Genomic DNA, 16,016 nt, shown 5'->3' with positions numbered 1-16,016 from the left:
TTGATAGCAGCGCAGCCATAGGCTCCTGCAGCTGTCAATCAAATCCAATGACGTGGGCGCCGGGTCTGGCGTTTGTGTCTGTGGACACAAATGCTGGACTCAGGAGAGCGCCTGCAAGGTAACCCCATGGGAGAGCGCTTTTCCTAAGGGGTTATCTGATGTGAGGAGGAACCGCCGAGGGACCCCAGAAGAGGATGATCAGGGCCACTCTGTGCAAGACAAGCTACTCAGTGGAGGCAAGTATGACATGTTTGTTTATTTATAAAACATGAAGCTTTAGAATCTTATTTTTTGCTAAAAAAACCTTGAAGCTCATTGGTTCCTGTGCAGAGCTGCACCAGATTTTGCATTTCCCGGTTACAGTAAATCGACCCCATGGTTTGGCAAGCTCAAGTTGTGCATTTATCAATAAATGTCCAGTTTGTGATTCAGTGGGGTGTACTTCGTCAGGCAGTCAAGCCATGGAAATCATTTCTAGTACATAGTGCCTATTTATCACCTATGTACCCTTTGCTGCTCTGGGGTATAGTTTTTAATTCCTGTAGTGCACACAACTGGCATATAAGCAAACAAAAACAAAAAAGGTCAGATACTCAAATTCTTTTATTTTACAGAAAAGTGCAATATACTTTAAAAAATAGTAATCATGTGTTTCAAAAAAGTAGAGAGAATCAGTCAGAAATGAAGTATTGGGCAAGTTTGTCTCAATTACTAACCACACTTCTGCTCCCTCCTTGAGCCTTCAATTGAGCTCGCAATGTATTATGGAGAATAATCTTCCAAGAAGAATCTGCCTCGCTGCCTAACAAAGTTACGTAACTGGTATACAGCCTCAATACCACATACTTCTTAAGCATGGATAGATGGTCAATTGGTCAATTGCAGAATTAGCCTTTCCTTTGTTAAAACTCCAAAGCTACACTCCACTCCATCATTTTTTTTTTTTTTTTTTTACAATTTAACAATTTACTGCCACTATCTGCAGGGAAAACCACATGAATATGATTGCCATCAATTGCTCCAACACATTTTGGAAAATGGCATTGCTCCAAAGAAATTAAGATCTGATTGCCCAATCCTGGCTGGTTTGTTTCTTCATCGTCATTTCAGAGCGCACATCCCGTAGCGCAGCACACGTGTTTGACACAATTGAGACGGCTGTAGATTTCCCTATTAGAAATTGGTAGTGTAAACTGCCAAGCGAACATGCTGTTGCCACATTCCTATAAAAAAAAAATAATGAACAGTAAGTTATTATATTTTACAGTTGAATTCCTTAGACACATTGGAGGAGTATTTAGGACAATTATAAAGGTCAGCAAGAGTCAAGAAGTGGATCTGCTGGATGTTCAGTGGTTGAATATTCACATGCTTGGGAAATTTTCGCTCTGGTCATAAAAACGTAAGTTTTTTTTTTTTTTTTTTTTTAGTAAAAGATTGTTTTTATTTGTAATGGTGACGTTTTCTGATGCTTTTGTCAAAGTGGCATTTAACATAAAGGTTGCAGAACAATTTAACTGAGACCACTTTCACACTGGGCGCTTTGCAGGCGCTACAGCGCAAAAAATAGCACCTGTAAAGTGTCCTGAAAGAGCAGCTCCTGTCTCTCCAATGTAAAAGCCCGAGGGTTTTCACACTGGAGCGGTGCGCTGGCAGGATGCTAAAAAAAGTCCTGCTAGCAGCATCTTTGGAGCGGTGTGTATACAGCTCCTTCACCACTCCTGCCTATTGAAATCAATGGGCAGCGCGGCTATACCGCTGGTAAATCGCTGCTGCGGGTGGTTTTAACCCTGGTTTTAAAAGCTAGCAGCTTTCTTGGCCGCTAGTGGGGGTAAAAGCACTCCGCTAGTGGCCGAATAGCGTTGTGAAATAGCAGCGCTTTACCGCCGACGCACCCACCGCCCCAGTGTGAAAGGAGCCTAAACTATCAACTAACCACTGACTAGTAGATTGTAAACAATTATTTTTCTTAATAACACTGAATACAGTTGGGAAGGACCCAAGAAAGAAGAGGAGACCTAGAATATAGACCAGTGATGGCGAACCTTGGCACCCCAGATGTTTTGGAACTACATTTCCCATGATGCTCATGCACTCTGCAGTGTAGGTGAGCATCATGGGAAATGTAGTTCCAAAACATCTGGGGTGCCAAGGTTCGCCATCACTGCTATAGACTCTAGAGATTATGAACATAAAGATGGCGTGTAGGCTGCCAAGCACAATATCAAATCCTCAGCTTCCAAGACAAGAAGCGATCAAAGTCACTTAACTCCAAAGTAATTGATAACTTTGTTTCCATATTACAAAAATTGTCCAACAGATGTGACGATAGTATAAATGAGGCAATGCATTATGTGGTTAGTATAGTGAGATTTTTCAATAATGTGACTCAGAATTTCCAACTATCTACTGTACAGCCATGGGCAAAAGTTTTGGGAATGCCACAAATATCATCACAAAGTCTACTGCTTCAGTATTTTTAGATCTTTTGTCAGATGTTACTATGGTATACTGAAGTATAATTACAAGCGTTTCATAATTTAATTGACAATTACATTAAGTTTTTGCAGTCAATATTTGCAGTGTTGACCTTTCTTTTCCAAGACCTCTAAAATTCTCCCTGGCATGCTGTCAATCGACTTCTGGGACACATCCTGACTGCTGGTAGCCCATTCTTGCATAGTCAATGCTTGGAGGTTATCAGAGTGTGTGTGTTTATGTTCACCTGCCTCTTGAGGATTGACCACAAGTTCTCAATGGGATCAAGGTCTGGGGAGTTTCCTGGCCAAGGACCCACAACTTTGATGTTTTGTTCCCCAAGCCACTTAGTTATTACTTTTGCCTTATGGCAAGGTGCTCCATTATGCTGGAAAGGGCATTGTTAGGCACCAAATTGTTCTTGGTTGGGAGGAGTTGATCTCGGAGGATGTTTTTGTTTTGTTCTTTATTCATGGCTGTGTTCTTAGGCAAAATTGTGAGTGAGCCCACTTGCTTGGCTGAGAAGCAACCCCACATATGAATGGTCTCAGGATGCTTTAATGGCACCATGCAGGACTGATGGTAGTGCTTTCCTTTTCTTCTATGGACACAGTTTTTTTCTGGATGTTCCAAACAATTGGAAAGGGGATTCATTAGAGAAAATTACTTTACCCCAGTCATCAGTAGTCCAATCTATACACTTTTTGCAGAATATCAGTCTGTCCCTGATGTTTTTTCTGCAGAAAAGTGGCTTCTTTGCTGCCTTTCTTGACACCAGGCCATCCTCTAAAAGTCTTCGCCTCACTGTGCGTGCAGATGTACTCACATGCCTGCTGCTACTCATGAGCAAGCTCTGCACTGGTGGTGCCCTGATCCCGCAGCTGAATGAATTGTAGGAGATGGTTCTGGCACTTGCTGGACTTTCTTGGGCGCCTCAAAGCCTTCTTAACAAATGAAGAGGAAATTATTTTTATGGGATTAAGTTAATTTTCATATTAAAGAGGGACTTTGCAATTAATTGCAATTCATCTGATCACACTTCATAACATTCTGGGGTATATGCAAACTGCCATAAAAAAACTGAGGTAGCAGACTTTGTGAAAATTAAGATTTGTGTCATTCTCAAAATGTTTGGCCACAGCTGTATGAGAAAGACTATTAGCTGTAAACCGTAACTATCTAGCACTAGAACACAATATACCTGTCGGGCCAAGCTTCACCAGTCCAGCCTCACTCCTCTGCTGTCTGGTGGACCAAGGTCACTCTGGTGGAACTGTTGGTACATATTACCGACAGTCTCCATATTACACATCACAACTACTACTACTTTGTTCACAACTACCCTTACCAACACCCAAATTATCTACCTCATGCCCCACTGCTCCCTTTCAGCAGCTCATCATATGCAGAAGCTCAGTATGATACTGGATTGCAGGCCGCACCAAATTCTATTCAGGATTTATAACCCATTATAGGCCATCATTTGGTTTTGTCAAGGCTAAAATTTTTCTTTCCTGTTTTATTACCCATGTTGGGCGATTTAAATTGTATTCTGTGCACATATTGCAATTCAATTAATTGCAACTTGTTTTGAATCGAACGTAAATAGTCATACATTTGTGGGGAAAAAAAAGTAATTGCAGATGCTTTCAGTGTTAATTTTTGGCTGCCACTCTCATAATGAATTAAATTCAAAATACTAACCACTTACAAAGCCATCCACAACTCTGCCCTTAGCTACATCACCTAATCATTCTCTTCCTTCTTCCCAAGACCTCCTGCTCTTTAGTTCCCTTGTCACCTCCTCCCATGCTTGCCTTCAGTACTTTTCTCGAGCCTCTCTCATCCTATGGAATTTCCTACTCCAATCTGTCCGCCTATCTCCAACTCTATCCACTTTTATGCGATCCCTGAAAAATTTTCTTTTCAGAAAAGCCTATCCTGCCTCCACCTAACAACTGTACTTTTATTTTTTTCATCAACTCATCCCCCACATTATTACCTTTTGTATCACTTGACCCTCCCTTTTAGATTGTAAGCTCTAACAAGCAGGGCCTTTTGATTCCTCCTGTATTAAACTGTGTTGTAACTGTACTGTCTGCCCCACATTGTAAAGCACTGTGCAAACTGTTAGTGCTATATAAATCCTGTAGAATAAGAACTAACATTTATTAAGTGTGACTAAGCACAGTTCCTATATAACCAGAACTAGTAATATAGACATAGTGAGTTCATGCAAGAAAAAAGTCATCTAAACACAGGTCTGTGAACCAGCTCTTTTATTGGAATCTGTTGCGAGAACTAATTTTCAGGCTATTACTACTACTTTCCAAAACTCTAAGCTCATACTTTAAAGAATGCTTGTTGCCTGCCTGATACGCCATGAAGGCTTCAGTGTTGAAAATTTCAGGCAGCATGTTTATGTGTATTGGTGTGGGATTTATACCAGTGACATCCAACCCAATAGCGTTTGAAACTCACTATTGACAGCCACTGTGCTCCTCTAACTTCATGAAGAGCAAAATCATGCAACTGACACAAACTGCTTCAAAAAAAGAGTACTTGCCTTACAGTAATCATAAGGGATCGATTTCCAAAAGAGGTATTATGACATTCAAAATGTGGACTCATCAAATTCCACAGCTGATAAAGTCTATGGTAAAGAAAATAGATGTTACATGAAATCTCAAGATATAGATAGCAAAACAGGAAGAAAGAGATGCTGTGAGTTGAGATGTAAAGGGGAGAGAGAGAAGGGGAAAGAGGAAGGGGAGCGGGAGAAAGGATATATTTGGCTTACCTTTGGATAGACATGTAGTCATAATGAAATATAATTTGTCTTCACGCTGTCGAAGCTCTCAATACAGCATCCTCAACACTGAATGTGCATCTCCCTGCTGGAAATACAGGGTGCACCTAGTATCTTCTCTTTGTTTTTGCTCCTCTTCTACAATTACAGCAGTACTGGTACGTCGCTGCCTACTTCTGGGTTTACAGTGATTTTACACAGCGAAAGTCTGTCAACAAGTCCTGGACAATTACTCATGGACGGAACCTGCTGATTGGCTGTGTGCAATTACAGCTCAGAGCTCTTGTGTTGGTAAACAACACAGAGCTCTGTGCAGTGAGCAATCTTTATTAAAAATCAGCACACTGTACACACAATACACATAGTTAGGCCCACTTTTAACCCTTTGATCGCCCTAGATGTTTACCCCTTCCCAGCCAGTTTTAATAGTACAGTGACAGTGTAAAAGTATTATCACTGATCATTATATTAAAAAAATGACAAGTCTGCAACTACAAATACTGTAGCTGCTGACTTTTATTAGGGTACTTACCTGTCCATGCATACAGCGGTGTCCTCATCCAAGCCAATTCTTCAATCGGCTATCAGGTGCTGGCGCGGTCATCCTGACTATGGGAACTAGCAGCAAAGCTTTGCGGCTTTACTGCCGGTTTCTTACAGCTTTGTGAATGGGCCAGAGTCTTTTGGGACCTGTGAAGTGTCCTAAAAGCCTGCGGGGGAAGGAGGGGGCAAACTGATCCTAAAGTGGGAGCGGGAACCTGGCAAAACCAAATACCTGCTCCCCTACAAAAAGGGAGAAGGCAGACAAGCGGAGCTTCTCCTTTTGGGTGGAGCTTCGCTTTAATATCAGTGGCAATTAGTCAATTCTCCCTGGCGTCGGTTAGTGCCAGATTGACTGCCACACTATCGCAGTCCCATTATACATCGCTGATTGCCATTAGTCCTATAAAAAAACAATTCCAGTATATATACCATAGTTTGTAGGCACTATAACTTTCATGCAAAACAATATATACTTATTGGGAATAATTTTTTAACCAAATACATTTTCAACATTTTTGTTCTTTTTCATTTTTTTATTGCAAAAAATAAAAAAACCCAGTGGTGATCAAATACCACCAAAAGGAAGCTCTATTTGTGTGAAAAAAAATATATAATACAGCGTTGCATGACGGTGCAATCGCCAGTTAAAGTAGCGCAGTGCAGTATAACAAAAAATGGCCCGGTCATCAAACTTTTAGCTTTTGAGCTTCAAACACCACTATGGGGTTGATTTACTAAAACTGGAGAGTACAAAATCAGCTTTCAGGGTTTTTTTTTCGTCAAAAGCTTAATTGAACAAGCTGAAGTCAGAAGCTGATTGGCTACCATGCACACCTGCATCAGATTTTGCACTCTTCAGTTTTAGTAAATAAACCCCTATGCACGGTTTGAACAGACACAAAAACCAAGAGATTTTGGATGTTGAGCGGTTTGGAACTTTGATCGACACAATGCTCTGGTGTGAATGGAGCTTTATAAATCTGACTACTGATTGGCAAATGCTTTGTATAAAAATGAACTTTAAAAATGTGTGGAAAAAAGGCTGCATCATGCATGGCTTGAATGCACATAAAAATGTGCCTGAAACACATACAGTAGATGTGAATGGACCCTTAAAGCGGTAGTAAACTGCAGTTGGTGAAAAAAAAAAAAAAAACGAAAAATTCCCAGCAAGGCATGTGCTAGTATGCACATCATGACATTATGGCTAAAGCCGCGTACACACGGGCGGACTGTATGGCCAACTTAGTCCGTCAGACAAACCGACGGACAGTCCGTCCTACTTTCGAATGAACGGACTTGACCACACACGGATGCAAAACAGTCCGTCGAAAGTTTGCGCGATGACGTGTACAGCACGTACGACGGGACTAGAAATAGGAAGTCCAATACACAGCAATGCAACCTTTCGCCGTGTAAATCCTTTCTGAGCATGCGCCATACTTAGTCCGTCGAACTAGCCTACTCACGAGCGGATTGTCTGCTGAAACCAAAGTACGACGGACAATATTACGGAAATTCCGAAATACTTAGTCTGCCAGACTGCACGCTGAAAAAGTCCGCTGAAGCCCACACACGAGCGGACTGTCCGCTGAAATGTGTTTCGACGGACTAAGTTGGCCAGACAGTCCGCCCGTGTGTACGCGGCTTTACCTGTAGGTATAAGTGGTATAACAGAGTTTAATATCACTTTATTGTCAGCATTTTTTTTGTACTGAACATTTTGCATGCGTCTACTGGCAAAGGAAATCTAGACATTAATATGCACAGCTGTGCTCTTGCATAGAGGCCTTATAAAGAATGTGAGATATACATTGTTAGCCAAATATCTATATCTTCAAAATAAATACAGGCTGTATGCAAATACTTACAATGGCTAATCATTTACAGGTTATGTGTGAATTATTTTAATATTTACATCATTTTAACACAGCTATGACATTACAATTACAGGAGCAAAGCCAAAGAAAGGAAAATAAAATCCCTCACCTCCAACATCGTGCTTCTGCACGGTACCCCCTCACGTTGTTGTCTCCACCAATCAAGTAGACAAAGTTATTGAGCACTGCAATGCCCTGATTTGACATGCGTGGGGCTTGAGGGGCTGTTAGTGGCCTCCATTCCCCAATCAGAGGGTTCAAATATTTGGCCTGATCACTGAGTACAGTATAAGGGGTGGAGAACATCCCTCCAAAGCCCACTATGCAGTTGAACTCGGAGCGTAGATGTGTGTGGGGCCCCTGCAGCACCGGCTGCATTATTTCATTCTTGTGATATTCCAGAGCACCGGACACTGTCACTTTGAGGGGACACGGCCCCAGCTTGTCGTGTAGCCTCTGCAGGACTGGTAGCTCCATCAAGGGGAAGCGTACAGTTTCAAGTAGCTTTGGAGACTCCGTCAGGCTCACCTGATCCGTTTCCACCTGCTCTGAGGTGTAGTGGTAGAGTAAAGCTCCCTCATATACTTCATTTTCTGATCCCACCTGAAATACAGATTTTGCATAGAAATTAGAATGAATGAATGAATGAAATACTTGTATAGCGCACAATGCAAACTGAATCGCCTCTAGAAGTAATTTTGTGTCAGTTATATTTAAAGTACATCGGTAAGAAACCCAGGAAATTCACATCAAGAAAATTCTGGACAAACATATGTGGTTTTCAACATGTCTTCACTTTGGGCTGCTCAGGATTACTTTATTTAAAATGTTACTAAACCCACAATAATAAAATCAGTCTGTATATGCAGTAAAGCATGCTTGCTATATTTACTGTGGAACCTGTGGTGTAGTGGTTAGCACTCTCACCTAGCAGTAAGAACGTCACTGGTTCAAATCCCAACCATGACACTACATGCCTGGAGTTTGTCATGTTCTCCCTGTGCCTGCGTGGGTTTCCTCCGGGTACTCCGGTTTCCTCCCACAATCCAAAGACATGCAGTTAGGTTAATTGGCTTCTGTCCAAAATTGGCCCTAGTATATGAATGGGGACCTTGGATTGTGGGCTCCTTGAGGATAGGGACCAATGTGGGTGTAGCAATGTACAGGGAAAGGGACCATTGTAGACACTCACTCAGGTTGAACTGGATGGACTGGTGTCTTTATTCAACCTAACAAACTATGAAACTATGAAACCTAGGGGGTTAATCCTCTGCATTGTGTAAAAAGGCTGTTTAAACCTATTTTCTCTTTCACTTTATTGTTTCCTAAAAATCCTATCACCTAATAAGACGGAGACTTTGGAGTTAGTCTACACATGCTCAGTTTGGGGGTGTATTGCTACAGAGGGAGGGTGTATGTGATCAGCACAGGGCCAAAGATCACTGTGAAGACAGAGGGCCAGGGTTACTGCAGCCTCATGGGACAGTCAGAGTAGAATGAAAACTCCTCCTACAAGCTTTAACCAGACACTGATAGAAGTCACAACACACAGCCATTAATAACTAAACCGCTGGCAACAAAAGTGAGTACACCCCTAAGTGAAAATTTCCAAATTGGGCCCAAAGTGTCAATATTTTGTGTGGCCAGCATTATTGCCTTAACCCTCTTAGAGAATGGAGTCCTCTTCCACTCCTCCATGATGACATCCTGGAGCTGGTGGATGTTAGATAGTTAGGCAGTGGTAGTCTTGGGGGTGTGTTTGGGGTCATTATCATGTTGGAATACTGCGCTGCGGTCCCAGTCTCTAAAGGGAGGGGATCATGCTCTGCTTCAGTATGTCACAGTACATGTTGGCATTCATGGTTCCCTCAATGAACTGTAGCTTCCCAGTGCCGGCAGCACTCATGCAGCCCCAGACAATGACATTCCCACCACCACGCTTGACTGTAGGCACATTTGTCTTTGTACTCCTCACCTGGTTGCCGCCACACACGCTTGATATCGTCTGAACCAAATAAATTTATCTTGGTCTCATCAGACCACAGGACATGGTTCCAGTAATCCATGCCCTTAGTCTGTTTGTCTTCAGAAAACTGTTTGTGGGCTTTCTTGTGCATCATCTTTAGAAGAGGCTTCCTTCTGGGACGACAGCCATGCAGACCAATTTGATGCAGCGTGCGGGCGTATGGTCTGAGCACTGACAGACTGCTCCTCACCTCTTAAACCTCTGCAGCAATGTTGGCAGCACTCATATGCATTTCCCAAAGACAACCTCTGGATATGATTCTGAGCATGTGCACTCTGAGTCAAACCCATCCTGTTAAACTGCTGTATGGTCTTGGCCACTGTGCTGCAGCTCAGTTTAAGGGTCTTGCCAATTTTCTTATAGCCTAGGCCATTTTTATGTACAGCAACAATTCTTATTTTAAGATCCTCAGAGAGTTCTTTGCCATGAGGTGCCATGTTAAACTTCCAGTCATCAGTATGAGAGAGTCATAGCGATAAAACCAATTTAACACACATGCTTCCCATTCACACCTGAGACCTTGTAACACTAATGAGTCAAATGACACTGTGAGGGAAAAATGGCTAATTGTGCCCAATTTGGACATTTTCACTTTGGGGTTTACTTACTTTTGTTGCCAGCGGTTTAAACATTAATGGCTGTGTGTTGAGTTACTTTGACACTGTTGTACAAGCTGTACACTTACTACATTACATTGTAGCAAAGTATCATTTCTTCAGTGTTGTCACATGAAAAGATATAATAAAATATTCACAAAAATGTGAGGGTGTAGTACCTTTTGTGAGATACTGTATATACTGCTGATGATAAAGGGTATTTATCAGTTTATATTTTAAAAAATATAATTGCATTTCCATGTTCAGTAAACTGTTGGAGACAAGATATACAGTTGTGTGAAAAAGTCTTTGCCCCCTTCCAGATTTTTTTTTTTTTGCATATTTCTCACACTTAAACAATTCAGATTATAAAACAAATTTTTATATTACACAAAGATAACCTGAGTAAATCCAAGGTGTAGTTATTATTGAATTCATTAAGGGAAAAAGCTGTTCAAACCTGCCTGGCTCTATGTAAAAAAATAATTGCCCCCTCCTATGTTGAATCATGAATCAACTGTAATTAACCACAATTTTTTGGAAAGCGGAGTTAAATTTTACTTGTCACAGGCCTGATTACTGCCAGACCTGTTGAATCAAGGAATTACATAAATAGAAGCTGTCTGACAAAGTGAAGCACATTAACACATCACAAAAAGCTACACATCATGCCACAATCTAAAAAAATTCAAGAACAGGATTAGAAACAAAGTAATGTACATGTATCGGTCTAGAGAGGGTTTCAAAGCCATTTCAATGGCTTTGGAACTCCAGTGAACCACGGGGAGAGCCATTATCCACAAATGGAGATAACTTGGAACAGTGGTGAACCTTCCCAGGAGTGGCCAGCCTACAAAAGTTACTCCAAGAGCATGACAACGACTCATCCAGGAGGTCATAAAGAACCCAGAACAGCTAAAGAACTGCCGGCCTCACTTGCTTCAGGAAAGATCAGTGTTCATGATTCAGCAATAAGAAAGAGACTGGGAAAAAAAATGGCATCAATGGGATGCCAAAGCCACTGCTGACCAAAAAGAACATAAAGGCTCATCTCACATTTACCAAAAAACATTTTGATTATCCCCAAGGCTTTTAGCAAAATATTCTGTGGACCGTTGAGACAAAAATGTAACTTTTTGGAAGGTGCGCGTCCCATTACATCTGGCATAAAACAAATACAGCATTTCATAACAAGAACACCATACAAACAGTCAGACATGGCGATGGCCTGGGGCTGCTTTTCAGCTTCAGGACCTGGACGACTTGCCATAATTGATTGAACCATGAATTCTGAGCTTTACCAAAAAATCCTAAAGGCGAATGTCCGGCCATCAGTTTGTGACCTTAAAGTGATTATAAGCATTCGTTTTAAAAAAAATAACAAACATATCATCCTCCACTGTGCAGCTCGTTTTGCACAGAGTGGCCCCGAACCTGCTCTTCTGGGGTCCGTCGGTGGCTTTTGCGGCTCCTCCCCACATTAGGAAACCCCCCTGGGAGAAGTGCTCTCCTGGGAGATTACCTTGCGGGCGCACTCCTAAGTCCAGCATTTGGTGTCCATATGCCTGTTTTATTGGATTTGATTGACAGCAGCGGGAGCCAATGGCTTTAAAATTTTAATTTTTTTTTAATTTTTTTTATTTATTTTAAAATGAATCACTTTTATTGCTGTCACAAGGAATGTAAACATCCCTAGTAACAGTAATAGGTGGTGACAGGTACTCTTTATGGAGGGATCGGGGTCTAAAAGACCTCCAATCCCTCCTTTACACTTCAAAGTATTCAGATTGCCATTTTCGTCGATTCTGAATACTGTATATATTTTTAAATCCGGTGCCATTGGCAGCAGAGTAAACCGGAAGTAACATCATGATGTCGCTTCCGTGTTTACAATTAGGAGACTGGAATGAAGCCGCTTACGGCTTCATTCCAGTCCCTCCCTAGACGCTAGAAGTGGCGGATTGTGCATCGGTGCTCCCGATGGAACGGGAGCCCCGGTAAGAGCGGCGGGAGGCGGCGGAAGGGGGGACGTCCCTTCCCGCTCCTCCGGCGTAACAGCCGAGTGGCTTTTAGATGCATCGGTTGTTATGGCTGGAAAGCCAATTGCCCGCTCTGAAAAACGGTACCGGGATGATGCCTGCAGGTGCGGGCATCATCCCGGTATAACCCCCGGAAGCCGAGTACGCACATCTGCGTACGCTCGACAGCAAGGGGTTAAGACATGTAGGTTTACAACCCCTTAAGCTCAAGTGCACTTGGGATATGCAGCAGGACAATGATCCCAAACACAACAGCAAGTCCACCTTCAAACAAAGCTAAATTTAAGTTTTGGAGTGGCCTAGTCAAAGCCCGGACTTAAATCCAATTGAGATGCTGCTGTGGCTGAATTAAAACAATTCTACAAAGAAGAGCAGGCCAAAATTGCTCCACAGCAATGTGAAAGACTCATTGCCAGTTATCGCAAACACTTGATTGCAATTGTTGCCGCCGAGGGTGGCACAACCAGTTATTAGGTTTAGGAGGCAATAACTTTTTCACATAAAGCCGGGCAGGTTTAGACAGCCTTTTTGCCTTAATAAATGAAACCATAATTTAAAAACTGCATTTTGTATTTTACTTGGGTTATCTTTGTGTAATAATAAAATGTGTTTGATGATCTGAGTCATTTAAAGTGGAAGTAAACCCATCGATTTAAACAGTTAAAAAAAAAAAAAAAGCATGCCGGGAATGCTAACTGCACATTGGCTGTGCTCTCAGCCAAACTATCAAACCATCCAATGGCTGGTGTCATAACGAATCACATGTGCAGCACCATAGCAGTTGAAGATTAAACAGAGGCAAAGATGGCAGCTTCCTTGGCTGAAAACGATAGGGGAGTTTACTTCCACTTTAAGTGTAACAAATATGCAAAAAAAAAAAAAAAAAAAATCAGAAAGGGGGCAAAAACTTTTTCACACAACTGTAATGAATGCAGGGTCCTGTGTTTAGTAACATATATTACATAGAATTAGAAGTATGTTTGTGTCAGTTATATTTAGGCTAAACATGTGAGAAATCCAGGCAATTCACATTTAAATATATAATGAATAAATGTATGCGGTTTCCAACATTTGCTTAGTTTGGGTTGCCCAGGTTTATGACAGGTTTACGTTAACCTTTTCCCGCCCGCTGGCTATCAAATGATGGCTGGGCAGCGCAGCTCTCCTTCTGGATGAACATCATATGATGGCCCTCCAGAATGACCGCTCTCGCGCGCCACCCAGGAGGCGCACAGTGCAGTGATCGCGGCCGTGCAGTGTTGCTTGGACACGGCACAACCCTGACCTGTGTAAATAGCCGCTGCCATGGCTCTTTAACCATGTGATCGGCTGTGTCCAATGACAACCACTCACATGTAAACATGGAGATGCCAGTAATCGGCGTTCCTCGCCTCACACAGGCAAAGTCTGAGGAGGGGAGAGCCGATCAGTGGCATCTCCTCACAGAGGACATCTAGGGATGTAATCAGGGCACTGATCATCAGTGCCCTGATTACAATTAAGTGCCAGCAATGCCACTGCCAGCAATTAGTGCCAACCAGTGCCCACAACTGGCACCAATCTGTGCCCACGAGTGCCAGAAATCAGTGCCCACAAGTGCCAGCAATCAGTGATGCCAGTCAGTGCTGGCTATCAGTGCTGACCATCAATGCTCATCAGTGCTGCCTATCTGTTCCACCTATCTGTGCCCTTGAGTGTCGCTTATCTGTGTCCATTGCCCACCAGTGCCACCCATCAGCGTCGCCTATCAGGGCTCATCAGTGCCGCCTATCAGTGCGGCATATTCATGCCGCCTCATCAGTCCTGCCTCACCAGCACCCATCAGCGAAGGAGAAAAATTACTTATTTACAAAATTTAGCTGCTGACTTTTAATAATCGGACACTTACCTGTCCCACGGTCCAGCGATGCGGGGGAAAGAAGCCCCGCTCGTTTCCCCCTCCGCTTGGCGGCGCCGGCATTCTAACTGTGGGCACCCACTGCGCATGCGCGACCGGCACCGCGATTGGCCAAGCAGTCATCTGGGACCTGTCACTTGTCCCAGGTGACTGACAGGAGGGAGGGTGCAGAGCTGAGCCCTTTCTGCACCGAGGGGAAGTGATGTCACAAGCCCAGGCACTGAAGGAGGCAGACTACGAGGGACTCCCTAGCAACAGGCATTTAGAGGTGAGTTAAAAAAAAACTATTTTTTTTTATGTGCAACACCACTTTACGCCTAGTACACACTATCAGTTTTTTCTGTTCAACCAAGTGGCCTGAAGGAAAAAGGAAACTGTAGAGCTCGGGGGGAGATCCTGTAATAACAATATGAGGTTAGTACAGCAATCTCAAACAAAAACATAAAAAATTCTCAGCTCAATTTACTGACTACATTGCAACCAACCAAATTATCCTAACAGTATGCATTAAAAAAAAACAGGAGTTTAGTTTGCACACATTTGCCAATACACGCGTAAGCTGCAGTGCTACTTCACAGTACCCCAATATTATCTGCCGTTAGAACTCTAAGTTTTGAGAGCCTCCATAGTAGAAGAAATAGGATTTTTTGTACTCCCCGTAAAATCCTTTTCTCTGTAGTTCACCGACTGACACAGTTCCTCTCTTAGACCATTGGGTTGTTATGTCACCTTCAGGAGAGGACTAGGCATAACATGTTAACATGTAATAATAAAACTAGAACTTTCTAGTTCCGCCCAAGGGGCGGTCCCTTAGGTAACAACCCACAGCCTGCATTGAAGCTTCAGTACGTCAACAAGCAGTATAACGTAAAAAAAATATATATGAGGGGCGGGTGCTGTGTCAGTCGTTGAAGTAGAGAAAAGGATTTTACGGCGAGTACAAAAAATCCTATTTTCTCTTACGTTAAAACCAGTGATGGTAAAGCAGGCTGGAGAATTGGACCTTGAGACTGAAGGTCTTATCGTAACGGCGGTCGCCAAGGAACGTCTGCCACCAGGCGCACTAGCATTGTCTGCAGGCGAACCGGTTGCAATTGCCTGGATTTTGGGGGAAGAAACACCAGTTTCTGAAGCTATGTTGACCCTATCCTGTGCCACCTGTTGGGGACTTAGGACAGTGATGGTCCTACCCTCCTAACTGCTGCTGGCTGAGGGGGCTCTTTCCCGCATGACTCACCACCCTGACTGGTTCTGCGCTGTACAGCTAATAGTGCCTGTGTCAGCTCCCAGGTGCATAGGAGACCCCACTGCGCTGTGCAGAGCTGCTCTGAATGGTGCTGAAACTGACCAAAAACGTGTTCAGGCTTCAAGAAAATGGGCGCCGAGCATCCAGTATAAAGGACATAATCACAGGGAAAATGGCCGCCAAACTACAGGAAAATGGCCACAGAGCAAGCTGCTCCTTGGTCATACCAAAAATGGCTGCTGAGCACTGTATACCATGAGGGACAGTGAAAAACAAGCAGAGAAATGGCGGTGAAACAGCGCTGCAGCGATCAACAGTCACAGCCTCTAGACACCTCCAGGGAGAGACCTACACACATCCAGGGCACAACCAGCCAGCGCAGCCCCCCCCCCCCCCCAGGTGACAGCCCCCGTCTATGGCACACACACCGCTCAGCAGCCCATGCAGCATCTCCCACAGGGAAGGGGGGAGAGGGAAGATAGGGACAGGGAGTGAAGAGAGG

The 16,016-nt window shown here is 43.2% G+C and overlaps 1 protein-coding gene and 1 long non-coding RNA gene across 3 annotated transcripts in view; both read right to left on the bottom strand.

The window, feature by feature from the left end:
• KLHL22 (kelch like family member 22) overlaps nt 1–16,016 on the bottom strand; it is a 72,951-nt gene that overhangs the window by 13,229 nt on the left and 43,706 nt on the right. For both annotated transcript variants that reach the window (XM_077461566.1, XM_077461565.1), the window contains exon 5: nt 7,820–8,313. In XM_077461566.1, coding sequence (XP_077317692.1) covers nt 7,820–8,313 — 494 coding nt within the window. The remainder of the gene's footprint in view (nt 1–7,819; nt 8,314–16,016) is intronic.
• LOC143940324 (uncharacterized) lies at nt 586–7,813 on the bottom strand. The gene is made up of 3 exons (XR_013263850.1): nt 5,279–7,813; nt 5,045–5,131; nt 586–1,223 (listed from the first exon to the last, which is right to left on the bottom strand). It is a non-coding gene; the product is annotated as an uncharacterized LOC143940324 (long non-coding RNA).

Source organism: Lithobates pipiens, unplaced genomic scaffold, assembly GCF_037356315.1.
Source record: "Lithobates pipiens isolate NorthernLeopardFrog02 unplaced genomic scaffold, aLitPip1_a1.2 Scaffold_3, whole genome shotgun sequence".
Lineage (NCBI taxonomy): Eukaryota > Metazoa > Chordata > Amphibia > Anura > Ranidae > Lithobates > Lithobates pipiens.
The sequence above is the reverse complement of the archived record's forward strand: the minus strand, read 5'-3'. Positions and strand labels throughout refer to the sequence as shown.